The sequence below is a fragment of the Hippopotamus amphibius genome, chromosome 3 (assembly GCF_030028045.1).
Source record: "Hippopotamus amphibius kiboko isolate mHipAmp2 chromosome 3, mHipAmp2.hap2, whole genome shotgun sequence".
NCBI lineage: Eukaryota > Metazoa > Chordata > Mammalia > Artiodactyla > Hippopotamidae > Hippopotamus > Hippopotamus amphibius.
In genome coordinates, this window is record NC_080188.1 from 53,388,082 (window position 1) to 53,408,713 (window position 20,632).

The 20,632-nt window shown below is 34.2% G+C and overlaps 1 protein-coding gene across 15 annotated transcripts in view; it reads right to left on the reverse strand.

Annotated features, from left to right (window-relative positions):
• Positions 1 to 19,870, reverse strand: part of SEC31A (SEC31 homolog A, COPII coat complex component) — a 51,957-nt gene extending 32,087 nt beyond the window's left edge. For 9 of the 15 annotated variants that reach the window (XM_057725976.1, XM_057725974.1, XM_057725973.1 and 6 more), the window contains exons 1-12: positions 19,747 to 19,870; positions 18,232 to 18,430; positions 16,005 to 16,100; positions 14,932 to 15,072; positions 12,261 to 12,403; positions 8,915 to 9,014; positions 6,105 to 6,266; positions 5,755 to 5,907; positions 3,513 to 3,749; positions 2,559 to 2,633; positions 1,091 to 1,129; positions 541 to 618 (exon numbers count right to left, since the gene is read on the reverse strand). In XM_057725976.1, the coding sequence (XP_057581959.1) occupies positions 541 to 618; positions 1,091 to 1,129; positions 2,559 to 2,633; positions 3,513 to 3,749; positions 5,755 to 5,907; positions 6,105 to 6,266; positions 8,915 to 9,014; positions 12,261 to 12,403; positions 14,932 to 15,072; positions 16,005 to 16,100; positions 18,232 to 18,430; positions 19,747 to 19,781 (1,458 nt within the window). In that variant the 5' untranslated portion in view covers positions 19,782 to 19,870. The remainder of the gene's footprint in view (positions 1 to 540; positions 619 to 1,090; positions 1,130 to 2,558; positions 2,634 to 3,512; positions 3,750 to 5,754; positions 5,908 to 6,104; positions 6,267 to 8,914; positions 9,015 to 12,260; positions 12,404 to 14,931; positions 15,073 to 16,004; positions 16,101 to 18,231; positions 18,431 to 19,746) is intronic. The other 6 variants (XM_057725981.1, XM_057725980.1, XM_057725979.1 and 3 more) reach the window with 1 other exon arrangement.
• Positions 19,871 to 20,632: the final 762 nt, after the last annotated feature.

Here is a 20,632-nt window from a genome sequence, read left to right on the forward strand (position 1 = left end):
AACTCTGTGTTCAAGGACTCTTTTTACCTAGTTATAAAAATTGTCATTACAATTCAGGATGCATTTATAGTGAATCAGGAAAATCAGATTATTTAGTGAAATATTCTTTACTTGGACTCAAAATTCAAGATTAATGCAGAAGCCTATGCCACTGATGGTGAGTCCTAAATATTACTGTACAAAAAAAAACAACAAAACCAAAAATACATTAACTTTACATGCAATGCCGTGTGGATTTCTGAATAAAACCTCTTTTCAGTTTGACATCCTGATATGTACCTGACCAAACTAAGTCAATCTCACATCAGCTGTTAATTTTAAACCATATAATCCAGAAGCTCGGTCAGAGAACTAAAAATTTTAGAGATGATACTTCTGTCAAATTAGTAAATAGACTCCTACCTTAAACATGTCTAAGAAAACAATATACTCCAGATTTATTTTGGAACAAGTAGTCAAGAAAATTTTCCATATTTCAATGTGAGATAAACAAATATCAAATATTTTCCCAAAGTACTTAAAAATGAGAAAAATAAGTACCTCTCCCAAGAGCTGCTCTTCAGCAGCAGGGCTCTCCTTCCCATCACTCTGTGCTACTTGGTCAGAGTCTTTAAGAGCCTTTGGTACACAAAACAATGACAGAGGAAGTTGAAGAACGTAGCATTAAAAGGTTATTAGTGAACAAGGAAGACAAAAGACCCAACCAACAACATTCAGGGCTAGTTTAATCATAAGAAGCAACACTCAGTAAATTTATTTGAGAAACAACATTAGAGGAAAAGCAGAGAGCCATTACCACTAAGATTTAACCCTTCTTTCCTGCCAAATGTCCCTCAGCAACGAAAATCTTAACCTTAAGTATCTGAGCAGTTATTGATTTCATTTCACCTCTTTTGTGAAATTCAAATATCATCAAGAGAAAGGAATGCTCTACTAGCTCTAAAAGAATCATTCGTGTATTAAAATGCCTACAATCAGCATTTACTTTTAAACTGTAGAGCAATAAAACAAATTCCCTAAATTATACTTCCTTCTTCATGGCCTAAACCAAAATTTTAGAAGGTAGCTATTTTTAAAGGCCTTCTCTTACCACATCAGGTCCATCCACTTTGTTCAAGGCCAAAGCAATCTGAAATAAAGACAACAACTCAGTTACCAAATGGCATTCTATTTCAAGGCATATAGCAAATGTTTACCTCTTACTCCATTCTCGTTGGCAAATATCCAAAATTCAGATCAGGGGTGGAATATTTAAGAAAAAAATAAAATTTTTGCAGAACTGATTATCAATGGTACTAGTTTCAATTATATGGACCTATTGGTCACATGTCATCTTACTGTGCCATTCAATTGTAAAACTGATCTCAAGACAAGCATGTTTTCTTCTACTTTGTTTTAAATAAAGTAACTATAATTTAAAAAAACATTCTTCACAGACTCATTATGGAAAGAACTGCTATTAGAAGTTTTTTGAGAATCCAATTTTATTTCATTTTTTGCCATCAGGTGTGCAGTAAAACTTTCATATTAATCTCTTGCAAACCAAATTATAGCATCAAGAAGTTTAGACTAATAATAAAGTTAAATATAAAAAATCTAAAGGAGTGAGCAAAGACACATGGCCAGTGAGCACGGAGCTGTGATGTGAGCCCAGGTCTATCTGACATCAAAGGGGCATTAATCTTCAATGTGCTCAGCACTGACCGCCCAGAGTGCACAGTATCCAACCTGTTCCACATATGTGATAACCCTGTGATGTTATGGAAAACTTTAGTCATTTTCAAAGAATGACAAAGGGCTAATACAAGTTATACAAAGAATCTAAAATATTTCCTTCACGGTTTCCAAAGTGGGAGTGTTTTAACTGCTGTTCATGTCAACACTGTGGAATAATAATTACTAAGTCCCTCTGAGAAGAAAACTATAAGATTGGAATATGACCACCTTTTTAAAAAAAGTAATCCTTTTTTTTTAATGTTAAAATGTTAAGCAAATCACTTGGACATTTTGTTTATTCAGGTTCAGTACAATAAAACACCCTTGTTCCAAAATATTTACTAGTTACCTCTGAGCTGGACCAACTTAATACACAGCTTGGGAATTGTGGGCTGAAGGCATAAACAGCTGGGGTGGAAAACAGTACCCTATTTTTCATCACTTAAGCTGTAGTGAATGCAGGGTGATCTCTAACAGTTTTTCTCTCTCTCTTTCCTCCAGGGCCATTGGCTACACATCCTCTTAAAAATCTAAGTGTTATTCCCAGTGTTTGAGGTTCACAGCCTCTTTTCTTTCAAGGGCCAATTCTCCCTGACACAGCTCTTTAAATCAGTTTGAATTAAAGGTGGCTCTGGCAGCTTCTAAATTCAGGTACAGTGAGGAGTTTCACCTTTAACAACATGAATCCAAAACTTTGGCAACCAAGCACAAATTATTAAATGCTTATTAAGTGATTTGAAATAATCTGTGTAGAACTTTTTAAAAAATAAAAACAAAACACCCATGCTACATAAATATTTTACTTGTGTAAGCACAGCCTTTAAACTTCCCCCAAAGTTTACCTTCTTTTCTAGGTCTTCTTTTCTATATCCTAGAAGTTCAAGGTATTTTCCACGAGAATCATCCTCAAAGTTTACCTTTGAAAAAAGACATATTCTTGAAACAAACAATTGCATTTAAAGGCCTAATTTTTAATTAGTTGCTCAAATTCCAAGTAGAATTATTAAAAATATCTAAAGTCTACTATATCAACTAGAAGGTTCATTGTAAGAGAATCTAGTTTTTTTAAAGAAGTTATTTTTTTAAATAGTAAGTCTACTAGTAATTAATTATCCAGGTTGAATAAAGCTTACTTTTAAACTAAGTTTTGTAAAAATAAACTAAGTCATGTCCAAAGCTTACATGAAAGCAAAACTTGCATTATGTGAAACATTCAATGTTCTAAAACTCTTTCTGAAAACTAATACCCACAAAACATAAATACATATTTAACCTTATTGCATTCAAGATTTCTTTTCTTTGGAAAACTCAGAATTGAGAAACAGACATTTCCGTGGAGACAAAATGACAAACCAGAAAATTCTAGTTGTTATTATACTGTCATAAATGTAACTCAGTAAAAGGGATGAGAAATGCCTCCAACCTCTCTGCCCTCTTTCCCTATTTTCCTTAATTGGACCTACCACAGAATTAAATATTATATGTTTTTATTATACTAAGCTCTTATATCCTAATTTTAAAATAGGCCTGCTAATGTTATTTTTCTTTCATTTAAAATATTATTTTTTACTTATTAGAAAAAGTATTTCATATTAGGCTTTCAAAGCAGAGAAGGAAGAACTTTTGACATAAAGTGTTAGGTCATGCGCTCTTCATAAGGTTTCTTTAATTTCATCAAGAGATTCACAAAATCGAGTTCTCTCGATTGTTTCTTCAACAGGAAGACAGATTTAGAATATGATGGGAATAGTTGAATTTGCAGGTAATGAAATAAAATTGTTTAACACCAACTTTACCTTCAAAAAGGACCACACATTTTTTTCAAACTCAGTCTGAGAAGCATCAATCTTTTTCTGACAATAACTGACAAATCCTTGTGACTGCACGACCTGCTGAAGTTGGTCTGCTCGGCTGAGGAATTCCTTTTCTGTTACCACCTGACTGATGAACACGTGGTGCTGCTGCAGCTGCTGCTCAGCTCCCTGCTGAGGCTGCATTCTGACATTTGCAAACGTAACCAGTTTGCCTCCAAACTAGAACAGAGCGAGTAAACAAAATCAGTTTGAACAACAAGGATGTGGCCCCAAAATGCACTTACTATAAACTTGCCAAAGGAAAGAAATGTGGCCTAAATACATCACACTCTGGATGAAACCTGCTGATACACTCTTCCACACTCCACAATTTGACCCCAGCCTTCAATTACTATTCCTCTTCAAAACACCCACCTTCTAGATAAAAAGTCTTAGTTACTGTGCCCCACTATTTCTCACCTACTTGCTTTTACCAACTTCCAACATACTCAATGCTACTTCTCTTCAAGGCCCGGGCAAATGTCACCTCAGCCATCCCAGATGCCCTCAGTATATTATACATATATCTCTCTTTTGATTCAACTATTATCTATCTATATGTATTTGCCTCCCCTTCTACTCTAGGCTCTAAGTTTTAAAAGGTGATGGAATATACCACTACAAAATATGCCATTTGGCATAAGGATTATTTTGAGCTAAAGAATACTGAGAAACAGCAGAAGCAAGAAAGGCACTCTGACCTCCTCTTTTTTTCTGAAAGCAGGAGATGAAACTCCCAAGTGAGAGCTGCTTTCCCTACACCAGCAGGAAAGAAACATTCTTATTACCAGCTATGGGAGTCCAGGATGGGAGAACTCTGTACAAACAGATCTTGTTAAATAAAAATTATCTCCCTCAGTCTCTCTACGTATTTTAGTTACTGTTCCACAACTGCCATTCTTTGTTCAACCTAGTATATAAGCACTTAGGTTTTGCCACCCGTTTGGGGCTTCATTTCTCTATAGGGGCTCCCACGTACACATCTACCATCCTTCTCCTATGAAAGCAGGCTCGGAACTCTTCCTTTGGCCTCTCATATTCACTCCTCAGGTCTAGGTGATGATCTTGTCTTAAATCTCTCGGATTTACTTCTTCCTTTTACATTACTGTTTTTTTGCCCAGTTCTTTTCACACTGTGCCGCTGTATGAGTGCACGTCTACTGCTTATCTTCTCCCCTTCCAATCCATACTACATACTCTCATCTTCCCAAAGCATAGACCTGTGATTACATCACTTATAAACCCATTCTTTGCATTTAATTAATCTCTCATCCCTCTTGTCTGGTCTTCTCCACTACCTGCTCTCCTGCCTTCGAATCTTTGCTTTTATTTGTGACTTTCCACTTTACTTACTGAATCCTAACCATCCATCTAGTTAGTTCCTTCCTTCCCTAGGTAATTAAAGCATTTATTATTTTAAAATTATGTATGGACAACATTTAAAAGAAAAATCAAACTGTACAGAAAAGCCTCCCCAACCCCCAATATAAGCCACTTGAGGACAGAGACTCTATCTAGTTCACAGGTATGTTTCCAGTGCCTAGAATGGTGCCTGACAAACAGAGGATGTTCACTATATATTTATCTTTGGAATGAAAAATGAATGTCCACTCACTAGTATTGAAGTATTATAAAGACAATAAATAACCACTCCTTTCTTTCCCATCAAGTACGAGAGATGAAAAATCAAAATATCAGTTTTAGTGCTGTCTTAAGTGCTGCTAGGTTGGAGGCTATAGTTTAGATGTGTGATCATAGTGGGCCTTGTAACAAACTAGAATGTAGCCCAACCTCAAAAAAAAAAAAAGAAAAGAAAAGAAAAAGAGAAAGAAAAAAGAAAAAGAGAAGAACAAATGAAGGAAGGAGAGACAGAGAAAGAAAACAAGTTTAATAAAGTGGGGTGGGGGAATGGTGCAAAGGTTGCATAACAAGGTAAATGTACTCAACACCACTGGATTGTATGTTTTAAAATGGCTGAGATTATAAATTTTATGTAATGTATATTTTATCACCATTTAAAAGAAAAGGAAAGGGAATAGGTTCCACTTTTCCTGAGAAATCTTTTTGAATGATGAAAACTCACAAACATGTCTCAAACTCAGCCCTCTTCCATCTGAGTGATCCTACAATAACACTTTACTGTAAGTCCTTCGTGTTTATGGACCACAAAAACAAATCCACCTACTGAAAAGGAAGCACCAACAGGCCTTCGGATCCACTTGGGTGGCTTCTTCAGAGGCAACACTATACTATGCTGAGAAGTCTGTTGAGGAATTTGTAATGGGGGAAGGGGCTGTCCTGTGCCAAAGGGATCGAGATTCCCAAAAGATGATGAAAGCTAAAAAACAAAGTGACATCTTTGTAACTTATACAAGATTATATTACATGTTTTCAAGTCATATCCAAGAAATTTTTTATCACAATTATCCACTTAATCAGTATCGTTGATCAGTAAAGTCATTTTCAAAATAATTACACAGGAAGATGATTTTTTTTTCAGGCGTTATAATAAAAAACCTTAACACTTCCTATTACCTTGTCAACTTGTTTCTGCCTTAAACCATCTGCACTTCCTCCCATGATAGAATAAACACTGATACGCCCATCAAAGGAAGCAGCTGATAACACAGCAGGATTTCTGGGACACCACTGAATATCAAAGCACCACTGTGTGTTGGTGGGAAGTTCATATAACACCTAGGCCAAAAAAAAAAAAAAAAGTCAGAAAAAAGTATAGCCATTTTTAGCCAAACACCTGAATTAATATGATCAATAAGTACAACTTAATTAAACATTTACTTTCAGAAAGTATCCAGCCAGGAAAAACAACAATTGTAACAATTTCTTTAAAGTACAAGAGGGACAGGGACTTCCCTGGTGGTCCAGTGGTTAAGACTTTGCACTCCCAACGCAGGGGGCTGGGGTTCAATCCCTGGTCCGAGAACTAGATCCCGCATGCCGCAACTAAGACCCAGTGCAGCCAAATAAATATATTAATAAATATTTTTTAAAAAATAATAAAGTACAAGAAAAGCCCCCTATGATAAAAAAGGAATGCTGCTCAAAATTTTGACCAGATTTGGAATAAGTGCGTCTTAAAAACTGAGGTTTTCCTGTTTTTATTGAAATGGTAGTAGAGGATACAACTGAAAGACCAGAATTCTCTATTAGGATCAACTTGCTGAACTCTAAAGGATCAGTGGGGTCTTATCCAACTGACTTTGCCAGCCAAGATCCAAAGAAGCATATTTAGAGTATATGAAGATCAAATTTCAAAAGAAATTCTTGAGAAGGAAGAATCTATAGAGAAGTCTGGCTTCCTGTCAAGTGAGAAAATGTACACGTAATTCTTATTACTGCAGAATTTGGCATAAATAGTTTTCTTTAGAAGGAAAAGAATATAGAAAAAAAAATGGATGACAAACAAATAATGTAATAACTGTTCATTAACTTTACAATGTAATAATAACTGTTGCTAACTCAGTGTGATGGTGACTGATACTCTTAGCAGCACAAGTTTTATGGCTTTAAGAAATAAGTTAGGGACTTCCCCGGTGGCGCAATGGATAAGACTCCACACTCCCAATGCAGGGGGCCCAGGTTCAATCCCTGGTCAGGGAACTAGATCCCACATGCAGGCCACAACTAAGAGTTCGCATGCCACAACTAAAGAGCCCATGTGCCACAACTAAGGAGCCCACAAGCCACAACTAAGACCCAGAACAACTAAATAAATATTTAAAAAAAAAAAAAGAAAAAAGTTATATTAGCTTAACTTTGGCTTCATGTGACACTTAAAATAATGTTTTATTTTATAAGAAAACAGAATTAAGGGGACTTTCCTGGTGGTCCAGTGGTTGAGAGTCCGCCTTCCAATGCAGGGGACATGGGTTTGATCCCTGGTCAGGGAACTAACATCCCACGTGTCAAAGGGCAACTAAGCCCGCATGCTCTAGAGCCCTTGCACCATAACTAGAGAGCCCTCAGGCCACAACCATTAAGCCCACAGGCCACAGCTAGAAAAGCCTGCACACCACATTAAGAGCCAGAGTACTGCAGCGAAAAATCCTGCATGACATAACGAAGATCCCATGTGCTGCAACTAACACCCGATGCAGCCAAATAAACAATAAAAAAAAACCACAATTAAGTGAAAAGACATTTAGCCTGCTCATCTTTGATGCTTAAATTGATTGATAAGATTTTTAGCTTCTTGGTATCTGACTCACTTGTCTATTCCTAATTTGCATTTCAATAAAAATGTATAATTTTTAGTTGCAGCATGCACTAAAAGTTTATTCCTTCAAAGTCCAAACACACACAACTAAGCATATGCAAAAAATCATTTTATCAAATTACATAGATGAAAAAGTTAGAACAGTAATTTCCATGAATTTTGAACTCACTTGGGAAAGCACAGTGTAAAATGCAAGATTTCTATTATTTGGTCTACAAATCATATAAGGCAAAACAATATTTTTTCTCTTGTCTCCTCTAACATTAGTGTTTCTGTATTCTTACAGACATCACTGCATCTAAAATCTTTAAGCCACAAATCAAGTAACAAAAGTGCCTGCCTTAATTTTAACACTATAGATTAAAACCCATCGAAGATACTCTTACTTTTACTAGCATAACATCAGGGTAACTAGGAAAGCACTTGCAATACAAGTTTAAAAGCTGTAATTAGAATCTATGGTCCCTGCCCAATAGTGAAAGAGAGGGAGACCATTCAACTATGGAGAAGAATAAAAATAATAGTTAAAAGAGATTTTTAGCCCACAACCCAAAGCAAATAAAATTATATAATATTTATATTTAATAAGATCAAATTTCCCATCTAAATTCCCATGGTTAGAACATATGACAAATTCTTTATTATGAAGTATTATATTCTTGCTGTACAGTTCAGAAGAGATTAAAAACCTACATCCACTGATTTCCAAAAATCAAAGAGGATCTTCAAGAAAGGTAAAGCAAGAAAAAGACCCAAACCTTGAACATTCTTACTTTGAAGACACTGATTTCCAGAAAACACATTAAACAAATCAAACAAAGAATTTCAGAGTCTAGTTAAACACCCTGTATTGGAAATGGGGGGTAGGGGATGATTACTAGGTTCAAATACACTATTTCAATGATTGATATTCCCAGATGAAATAGCTGAGCTTAGATAATGCAAATAATAAAATCTCTGCTAGACTAATATTTCATACACACCTCCATCTACTTTCATGTTCTTAATTTTAATCATGTACTAAAGAATTCATATGGAAGTTTTCTTATTCAGCCAGAGATAAAATATTGTAATAGCTGTAAGTTTGAGAAACATTTCCTCTCCATACCTCTCCTGTGTTTGGGTTGGAACAGAGAATCTTAGCATCTTTACCACAGCTCAGTAACAATTCAGGATCCGCCATGCTCCAAGCAATTGCCAAAATCCCTCTATAAAAAACACAGAGAGATGAAGAAATTTTTAATTTTGAGAAAACCAAATCTCCAAATTATTTCTGTCTAGGTGTTGGAGACACACACTGCTAACAGAGGTATAATTTCATATAATCTTTCTGGAAAGCAGTTTAGCAACGTGTATACTCTTTGATCACTACGAAGATACTCAACATACTGTGCAGTGTATGACAGCAAAAAGTGAAAACATATGCCCAACAAAATGGACTACATAATAATAAATTACAGATCATCTTTTGATGAGAAAATGTGTAGTTAAAAATCATGTTGTAGAAATCTGTTTCTTACTATTACACAGTGTTCACCAATGAAGAAAGGTTAACTATGCACATAAAGTTGTATAAAACATATAATTACATTAAATACTTGCATAAATGGGGTTATGCATATGTAAAGATATACACAGTAAAAGTTTTACCTATGAATGGGTAAGAAATCTATTTCTTGTTCTCTACTATTTGCTTACATTTCTAGTTTTCATTATTGGAGTAGTTCTCTTATTATATGAGTTTTTTTTTAACAAAAACATTTTAGATTTGTCTCACAAAGTATTACATATCTAAAAACTAAAGATATGATTTTATAGTCCTTTTGTGTTTTAATATCTTTTGGATTTTTTTATCCTAAGTATAAATAAAGTAATATTTTTGGTAAATGTTTTGAAAATCCAGATTAGCATTCCCTGTAAAAAAAAAAAGAAAAAAGAAAAAAACCCTGTATCCCACCATCCAGAAAAAAGTGCTATAAGAGTTTATTTTTTTTCTACATTAACGCCTCTGCTGTTTAGAGATAAAAGAAGGAAAGTTAATATCATCAGACCATGAGGAAAAATATTAGAAACTACAATTTAAATACTGGATACTAGAAGATAGTAGAAATAGTATTTTAGTAAATACTAGAGACTAGAAAAACACTAGAAACTAGAATTACATTTGTGTATTTCTTAAAACAAAAACATACAAATTAATAATCCTCAATTCTCCTGAAAACATTACAGAAATTCTAAGATATAGCTTTTTTTTTCAATTTCCAAAATACAGATAAACCTTATCATCAATGTATATATTGTTTTTCTTTTCCCCAAAAGTTGTTTTTAATTTGATGATACTTCTTACAATCTAAGTCCTCTCAGAATCAGGAAAATACGCTAAAGGAAAAGGACCCACATTACTTAAGAATGCCTTTTCCAACATTTTATTTTTTAAACATTAAAATCTTTGTAAAAATTATAAGGATGGTGTGATGTACACCCTTATACTCCTCACCTCGATCCACTGATTTGGCCACATTTACTTTATTTCTTCCTCTTTCTCTCTCTGCATATATATATATTGACCATTTGAGAACTAAATGCAGATGTTATGACATGTCACCTCTACACTCATCTCTGGGGATAAGAACATTCTCCTATATAATCACAATACAATTACATACTGAAAATATTTATTATTTATATGCAATACTTTACATATAGAGTCCATATTCAACTTTCCCCAATTGTAGCAATAATGAACTTTCACTGTCTCCTCTCTTTAGAATCCAATCATGCACATCAAAAATCTCAAGGCATGTCAAGAATGCCTTCTAGAGAAATCAACATCATATTTAATATCACATCTTAAGGAACATTTAAGTTCTTACTAACTATTAAAAAAAAATCACTGAATTGTAGAACTGGAAGGGACCTTAAAGATTATATAATCCAGCTCTTCCATTTACTAGAGGGAGAAAATTGAGAACCAGTGAGGCTGATTTTCTCCTGGCACCCAGTATGGTATTCTGTCTTGCTAAATTATGACCATGCCTAAAACTGGCAATAGAACGTAATGTTAAGAGCATAGATACAGGATCAGGATGTTTGGGTTGGAAGTCAGCACTTGACTAGTTTTGTGGCTTAAGCCAAGCTTAAGCCTTGCCGAGCTTTAATTACCAATGTGTAAAATAGAATAATAGTATTTACATCATTGGTTTGTAATAAGCCTTAATCAAGCTAACATTTGGGAATTTGGGATTGGCATGTACACACTGCTATATTTAAAACAGATACCCAATAAGGACCTACTGTATAGCACAGGGAACTCTGCTCAATACTCTATAACAAAAAGGGCAGGGATTTTTGTTTGTTATACTACTGAATCCCAGTACAGAGTTGGTACAGAGTACAGGTTCAATAAGCAGGTGTTGAATGAATAAACAAAACCTTACCAAATATGAGAAAAATATTAAAACTTCTCAGAATCATTCCTTCTTTACTAAAAAGCTGATTGAAGCATAACACCTAAATAGGATTACATTCTGACCAGACTATTTTCTCCTTTAGAAGAAGCTCAAGGAGAGGTCACAAACTTTAAGACTTCTCAAAGTGTGTAATTCCACTACACAGTGGGAAAAAGGCACTTGAAGCTTTAGTTTATATATCCCTAAATAGGAAAGAAGAAAAAAATCCCACAGTACTTACAAAGTACTATAACATTAAAAGGGATTTATTTCTTGTTTAAAAACATTGAACAAATATGCATAAACTCCCTGGGTACCTGAATATTAATGATAGGAAATGTGCATAATTACAAACTAAATTTTTGTGGATGTGCCATGCGGCTTGCAGGATCTTAGCTCCCTGACCAGGGATGGAACCCATGCCCGCAGCAGTGGAAGCACAGAGCCCTAACCACTGGACTGCCAGGGAATTCCCACAAACTAAATTTAATGCTACTAAAACTAGCTCAAGACAATTCTCATATCTTTTTTAGAGCATCCACCCACTTACTAAAATTGAAGGCAGAATGAACCACCTAATTTTTCAAAAATGTTTGCTTTTAAATTAAGATAAACACTCAGAAATAAATTTTTCAATCGTTGCTTGACATTTAATGTTACGGAAGACTCTTCATAAGCATAATGAACCAAATAAAGATCAAACTGTATAATGTCAAGAACTATACCAAAGTGCTGTGATATACCAGAATTTTGATCTACTATTACCTGAAATAAGTAGTGAAAAATTCATTAATACATTTTCATACTTTTGTGATATGATTTGGTTACCATTTTTTGGTATAGAAAATCGGACGACTATTGCTTAAAATGAAAATAAACCATTTATACTAACTTCTACAAGACAAAGTAGATTCCCTACTTTAAAAACATTATCTGATAATTCAAAGTAGTAAGTACATTTTTTTAAATACACCAATCAATTATTTTGGAAGAGCAGCAAAATACCTGGCATGGTTTTCCAGGACACGGAGTGGAGAGGAGGCAAAGCGAAGATCCCACATCTGGACCACTGGTAACCTATCATCCTCAGAGGCAAGGACCATCTGAGTAGCAACGTCAGGATGCCACGCCAACCCAGAGCAATGCATCTATACATAGTTAAGGCTCATATTTTATCAATCATACTTTATGAGGAATATGCTGCTGCTGAGGCAAATAGTAGCAAACATCGGCGCAGACTTATTAAAAAAAGTTATTTATTCATTATTTTAATCTATTATTTATTTAAAATTTCAGTTTATTAAAAAACCCCATAAAACTTAAATTCTATTAAACACTCTAAACAGTAGTCTTAAACATAAAAAGTTTAAATGTTTTCAATTCACCTAACCCTTTGATACACAGAATCATTCTGGGCCAGAATAATTCTATACCAAAAATGAGTTTTCCTGTCAAAATTGTAACTAGGGGGAAAGTTTTATATAAATTTAATATTTAATACTTCAGAAAAATGGAAATAAAGAGATAAGATGTTAATGACAAAAAACTTATACCTTTCCTATATTTTAGGAGAAAAATCAAGATAAAGTGTCCAAAGCAACAAGTACTATTTAAATTTTCACATGGAATACATTAACGTTATTATTGAGAACTACCTGGAAGTTCAGATCCTATTAAGTGTTCCAGAAGATGACTGAAACGCTTATTGTATACTTTATTCCACTGAAACTTACTTTACAACTCCTGAAGAAATATTCTTGTAAATAGTTTTTTGTTGTCGTTGTTGTTTTTAAATTATACACGTATTCTCTGATTTAGGCAAACTCGTTTTTTTAAATATCTAACTAAACAATGTAATTAAAAGCAAATGAACAAGACAAGGCCTAAATTGTGTCTAAATTACTTTATAGCACAGGATGACACAATATTAATGAATCTGTAAAACTGAAATGTAATGTGTTATACAACAGCATCTACTGAGTAAGTGGGGGAAGAATATCAGATCAACTTTAGCAGTGCCTAATCAGAAAAGATGAAGCCAGGAGTCTGGAAACTACAGCTTCACAGTCATAAAACTATGAGCAGGGAAAAATTTACATTCTAGAGAAAGTTAAAGATGAATTAAAAAGTTTCTGTAATGCTTTGGAACAGCTAGCAAAGCAAAATAACCAGTATATCATGGACTAACCCCCTTGATTAACCAATCTTTTTCTTCATCATTAATATATCCAATGTAGTTTAGCAGGAATCTTATTATTGGGTTGGCCAAGAGGTTTGTTTAGTTTTTTCTGTAAGATGGCTCTGGTAGCACTTAGTTGTGTTTAACTTCATTTGAAACAACTGTTAGACTGTATGTGACAGCTGTCAAATCGATGTGCATTTTTTAACAAAATTGGTGAATTTTTGTGTAATTTTAATATTGAAGATGGAAGAAAAAAGCAGCATTTTCAGCATATTATGCTTTATTATTTCAAGAAAGGTAAAAACAACTGAAATGCAAAAAAAGATTTGTGCAGTGTATGGAGAAGGTGCTGTGACTGATCAAATATGTCAAAAGTGGTTTGCCAAGTTTTCTGCTGGAGATCTCTCACTAGACGATGCTCCATGGTCGTCGGGTAGACCACGGAGTTGATAGCAATCAAATCGAGACATTAATTGAGAACAATCAATGTTATGCCACGCGGGAGATAACCAACATACTCAAAATATCCAAATCAAGCACTGAAAATCATTTGCACCAGCCTGGTTATATGAATTGCTTTGATGTCTGGGTTCCACGTAAGTTAAGCTAAAAAACCTTCTTGACCATATTTCCGCATGAGATTCTCTACTGAAAAGTAATGAAAACACTCCGTTTCTGAAACAAATTGTGACAGCTGATGAAAAGTGGATACTATACAATAATGTGGAAAGGAAGAGATCATGGGGCAAGCGAAAGGAACCACCACCAAACACACCGAAAGCCGGTCTTCTTCCAAATAAGGTGATGCTGTGTATATGGTAGGACTGGAAGGCAGTCCTCTATTATGAGCTCCTTCTGGATTAATTCCAACAAGTACTGCTCCCAATTAGACCAACTGAAAGCAGCACTCTACGAAAAGCGTCCGAAAGTAGTCAACAGAAAATGCATAACCTTACATCAGGATATTGCAAGACCACATGTTTCTTTGATGACCAGGCAAAAACTGTTACAACTTGGCTGGGAAGTTCTGATTTATCTGCCATATTCACCAGACCTTGCACCTTCAGATTTCCATTTATTTCATCTTTACAAAATTCTCTTAATGGAAAAATTTCAATTCCCTGGAATACTGTAAAAGGCACCTGGAACAGTTCTTTGCTCAAAAAGATAAAAAGTTTTGGGCAGATGGAATTATGAAGTTGCCTGAAAATGGCAGAGGGTAGTGGAACAAAAGGGTGAATATGTTGTTCAATAAAGTTCTTGGTGAAAACGAAAAATGTGTCTTTTATTTTTACTTAAAAACCAAAGGCACTTTTTGGCCAACCCAGTATTTTCCCCAAAGGAAAAAAACCTCTCATTTCAACATGATTGGTCCATAAAAAGACAGACATTTGACTTTACAGAAATTTGATTTGTTGCCAACTCTGAGAAACAATACAGGAGTAGCTATAGCAGAAATAAAACATGTTTGTCACAAATCAATCACAAACTTACCCTGTTACTATGATCACTGACTTTGATGATAGGTTCATTTTTTCTAAGATCCCACACAGTGGCCCGGCCACTGGGACTGGCTGATGCCAAAATATGCTGAACTTGTCTGTTCCACGCAATGCAGCTGATATCTTCTGGGGGCTATAAAGAATAAAGTGCTAAAAACCATTTCTCAATAATCAAATTTAACTACAAAATCTAATTCTTTTTAAAAAATGGATCACTTAAAAACCTGACCTATTCATTTCACAAATTTACTTTCATACTTTTAGTCTTAAGTTCTCAACATTATGCAATAGAATTTAAAGCTCAGGTATATGCCAATTCAAGTATTTTACCTTGTTTATTCACCAGGCATTTATTAAGCTCTTGTTACACATCGAGCACTGTTTCTTTACTTTGCAAGCGCTCCAAGGTAGATAATGGACCACAAAGTAGATGTTGGTCAATATGTCAGACATCTAGGCAGAGAAAAGTTATAGCCTAGACCTAGAAAACTATCTTTAATAAATGGTAGACCACACACTATTATTATGCTACCTCTCAGACTGCCAAAACGTTAGGCCCATTATAACAGCCACGCAAATTGAGTAGTCTAAATAAATAATATAAAGAAACTCAAGGAGGCAAGGGGAGGACTATTCTTTTTCAACTTATTAGACTTACACAGGAAACAGGTTGAGCTTTTTTTTAAAAAATAAGTTTCCTCTCTAGTCTATGATTTTTATTATAAGGTTGGATATTATTGAAATACTATATGACAAAATATATACTATATAAAATATTATATCTAAGAAAATTATTAAAGACTTGTCTATTTTATTTATTACCATAAGTCTAGTATAGATACATCAAACAGTGTCTGGCAGATGGTAAGTACTAAATAAATATTTACTGTTGAAGGACTTGCTGATACTCGAAAGAAACATATTTATTAATACTTTACTATGTTGAAGGAAAATCAACATTTAAATATTGATTTTAAACAAATATATTTTGTGTGAAAAAAACTGAAATAAATGTAGAAAAACTGATTTTGATTCTTTTGATTACACTGAAATTAAATGTAATACCTGCGTTTTGGCTCCTGGTGTCATTGGAGTTGCAAAGTTGTTTAGATCCCAAATGTAGATTTCAGATTCATTAGCACCAGAGGCCACCAGATTAGTCTGCAGTAAGAAACAATTAACAACTAAATAGCACTTACAAATAATTAAGAGAACTCTGAATAACCCAATTCAGAGCTGGAAAGATCTGTCAGTTTTAAGGCATTTATTTTTTCTAATTAAAAAAACAAAATGCATGAATTCCTAAAAACTACGCATAATAATCTGAAATTTAAAGTTTTTTTAAAGAAACATTATAAAATTCTATTAAACTAAAAAGATATGTCTACTGACATTAAATACAAGACATTAAAAAAAGACACTAAAAATAAAAGACTAAAAAAATAATTATATGGACAAATTCTTAATCATGCAACCAAATGGGGATTATTGCTTATGGTTTGTATCTCTGGAAGGGGATCTGATCGTGGGAGACAAAAACAGGTCACCAATTATTGCTTCAGACAAATAACCAATTCTAAAATAATGGTATCTATCTCAGGATACCTCAAAGCCAGCTTCTGGAGCTGGACCAAAACAGGGCTAGTAAAATCTCTTGTCTTAAATCCTCATGTATTTATTTATTTATTAAAAAAATTTTTTATTGAAGTACAGTTGACTTACTTCAATTAAAAAATATAATTGCTTTTTGGACTTCGCTGGTGGCGCAGTTGTTAAGAATTCGCTTGCCAATGCAGGGCACCTGGGTTCAAGCCTTGGTCCAGGAAGACACCACATGCTGTGGAGCAACTAAGCCCATGTGCCACAACTACTGAGCCTGTGCACCACAACTATTGAGCCCACGTGCCACAACTACTGAAGCCCGTGTGCCTAGAGCCCGTGTGCCGCAACAAGAGAAGCCACCGCAGTGAAAAGCCTATGCACCACAACTACTGAAGCTGGTGCACCTAGAGCCTGTGCTCCACAACAAGAGACACCACCAAAATGAGCCTGTGCACTGTAATGAGAGTAGCCCCCGCTCGCCGCAAGTAGAGAAAGCCCCTGTGCAGCAACAAAGACCCAACACAGCCAACAAATAAATAAATTTATTTAAAACATATATATATAGTTGTTTTAGTTTCTGCTGTATAGCAAAGTGATTCAGTTTCTATATATATATATTTTTGCTGTTTACCTAGTTTTTAAATTAACCCCTAATTTATCCCTCCCCTACCCCCTCGCCTTCAGTGACCATACTTTTGTTTTCTGTTTGTCCTCACATATTTACATTTCATTTATGCTCAATCTTGTTCTAGGTGGCAGTATTTCTAGGTTACCTCTGTTGCATACCTTTAGGGTCAAAAAGACCCTAAAACTGTGATATGAAGTACAGGAAGATAATGAGGTTCATATGGTAATCTTTATCCTTTACTGTTCACTCTCATTAATTCTTCTATAAACACTGACATATAACTATGAAAACAGAGGAATTCTGGTAGTAGCCACCTATGTATGATACAAGACACTAACCAAAAATCAGGATCTGTTTAATCCAATTAACAAAGGAATTAGCTTCTAATCTAAAGAGTAGACACCATAAACCATAGAAATGAAGAACTTTGAGTTTCTATATTTTTATACCCAAAGTATCTATTTATAATACAAGAAAAATAACTATTTTAAACGTTCTTAATATTCATTTTCTGATTATACTCAAGTATCCTATTAATTCAAGATCTTTATTAACCTATACATTTCTATAATTATTATTCAGTAATGTTTATGATGGCATAAACAAATGCCTATTTATTAAATTTATACTACTTTTGTATAATTTCTAATTATTTGATAGAGTAGTAATCTCTTGGTCACAAACACAACATTTATCAACTAATAAAACAGTAGAGTAACCCACACACAATAGCACCAACCTAACGCTGAACTAGCACAAACTTTTAAAAGGCAAGGTTTCCAACCTCTGACGTGCCTAATATTTAAAAAATGGCCAATAAGATGACATGACTTCTCCGGACTTCTAGAATTAAACCCATGAGCCTGATCCCTTCCATGGGGTAAGTATTCACGGAACCCAACTCTGAACCCTCCATTCTTCAAACAAATACAGTCACTCATCGGCCTGCATAGGCACAGTTTTAGCTTTCAATTTCAAGACTGAGGCACAGCAGACTCATATACTTATTTCAAACAAGCAGCATATATCTCAAGAATTACGAATAAACATCGAAAGTCTAACCTGGAAAATGTTCACATCCAAGGCTCTCACTGGGCCAGTATGTTTGTCATTCTGGGCAATTACAACTTCCTTATCACCAGCTATAATTTTAGAAGGATCATAAAGAATAATATTTCCATTTTCACCACCTGCAATCAGAACTCCAGAGACACTTCCTTTGGAATCCATCCTATGAGGCCCCCAAATCAGCTTGTGGTACCTTTAAGAGAAAATGAATTAAATAACTCTTTTTTGAAGCCAATAAATACAGGAAAGAATTTGAAATCATACATTTACTTCTTTTCATAAATAATCCAAAAAACACTGCTTCTCCTCCATTCCTGGTAACCGCATAACTTGGTGAAATGGCATTTTAGTTTTTATTTATATTCATACATACATGTTTCATTTTGTAATCTTGAAGAGTAAAAAAACTCTTTTGTAGAGCTAATATATAGTATGACAAAGTATACTTGATTTGTGTGTCAAAAGATATGAGCTTAAGGATGATTTTACTACTTAGAATCTGTGAGATCCTACTAAGCCACTGACTTAATCTTCCTAGGCTGCTTTTGGTTCATTTATAAAATAGAGCTAATTAACCACTTCCCCTGATTTTATTTGACTACAGAACTACTCACTAACAAGTTAGCTGTTAAATAGTAAAGGAATTAAGGGAGTCATCTGAAATTTTCTAAGAAAAATAATGTATTATGACAGTAGAAAAGTGGTATCAAAATTATGTCTATTATGACAAGTATCCCCACTGGTGGAGAATAAAAGATTATTGTTTGGCATGGAGGTGGTGTGGAGATACACAATAAGACAAATGGTGGTGAGTAGAAAAACTATTAGACGAAAGGTATCTGGGGTTCCCATCACAGTGGGAGGGTCAGAAGATTATGAGAGGTTGCATGAGACTCCATGATTTGAACTATATTGTTAAGCTAAGGTACAATCTCTTCACCAAAACTTGCCAAGGTACTAAGGCAATAAAGCATATTTTACTATTCAAATGAAAGTGCCCTTCTCTGCATTATAATACAGGTTAAGTACTTGGAAAGGTGATCTAAACACCTACTGTAACAGAAATCATGTTAATAAAATTCTCTGTGAAATGTATTTTTAAATATAGCTCAGTACAAGGGAAAAAAAAACAACCTCCATTCAGAGAAAATCACTATTAACATCTTAATATTCATCCAAATATTCCTTTTTCTAGTTATACCTACATTTTTTTGTAAATAGGTGAGATAAAGATAAAAGTAACTCTATTATACCATAAGAAAAAAAAAACACTAGAAACTAGAGCCTCTCCTTGCTATCCTACACAAAAGTCAGTAGTAAAAATTCAATAGAACATATAGACACCTCTTTTACTTCCATAGAAATTCACCAAATTTTTTTTCACAAAATATTTCATATCATTGATGGCATTCCTTACAGTTTCTAATAATGGAACAATTATAGACACACTAGGCATCAACCACAACATGTAACTGAATAATCACATATATTTAAGGTTGGATCTCATACCTGTGAGAGGAAGAGAAAGTGGCACAAGATTTCATATCCAAGGATGGATCGGAAAGGTCTAATTCAAATATCTCAAGAGAAGCACTGGTACTAAATGTTGCATCCAACTGTTGAGCAGATGTTCCTATAGAAAATATATTCATGGTAACTACACATGCAAAAATAAAAGACTCAGAAAAAAACCATACAAAATAAAAATTAAATGCATGTTTTTCAATTATCTCACTCATGAATGCTGCATTAGTGGCTGAAATTTCAGCACATATACCATTGAGCAGATGTTTAAATTACTATAGAAATAAGATTCTGATGCAAGGCTCAGAGATGATGTTTGTAAGAGTGGGTGGTACAGATAATTTTTTAAGCCTACAGGTATTTTAAAACCCCTCTATAAAAACAGTCCCACGCTTACTGTCACAAATGATATAACTCCAACTCATTTTTTATATAAAAATGCTAGCATCAAAACTCTTCTTCATTTATTCAAATTGATATTTACAAACTTTTTTACATGTTATCTATTATGCTTAATACTGGAGGAATAAAGATAAAGCACAATTCTTATTAAATGTTCATACTTGCTCTTACCATTGAGTAATCCTGCTCCAGGAAGATGCACTTTATTTATTATGTGCCTTCTCTTACCCCTGATACACCGCCACCCATGTTGTCTTGTCTGAGAAACATATTGTGTACCAAGATTAATTAACCAACTACTATCCCTGTTTTTGCAAGTTTCTTTCCAGGCTGATTTTTCAATTGAAGGACTATAACCTGTAACCAGTTAGAATAGCCTATATTTGTCTCAAAATAATTTAACGACTTTCTCTTCTTTCTAATGTTGAGTATTTCCCAACAAATGATACCTAGACCAATTTGATTTAAA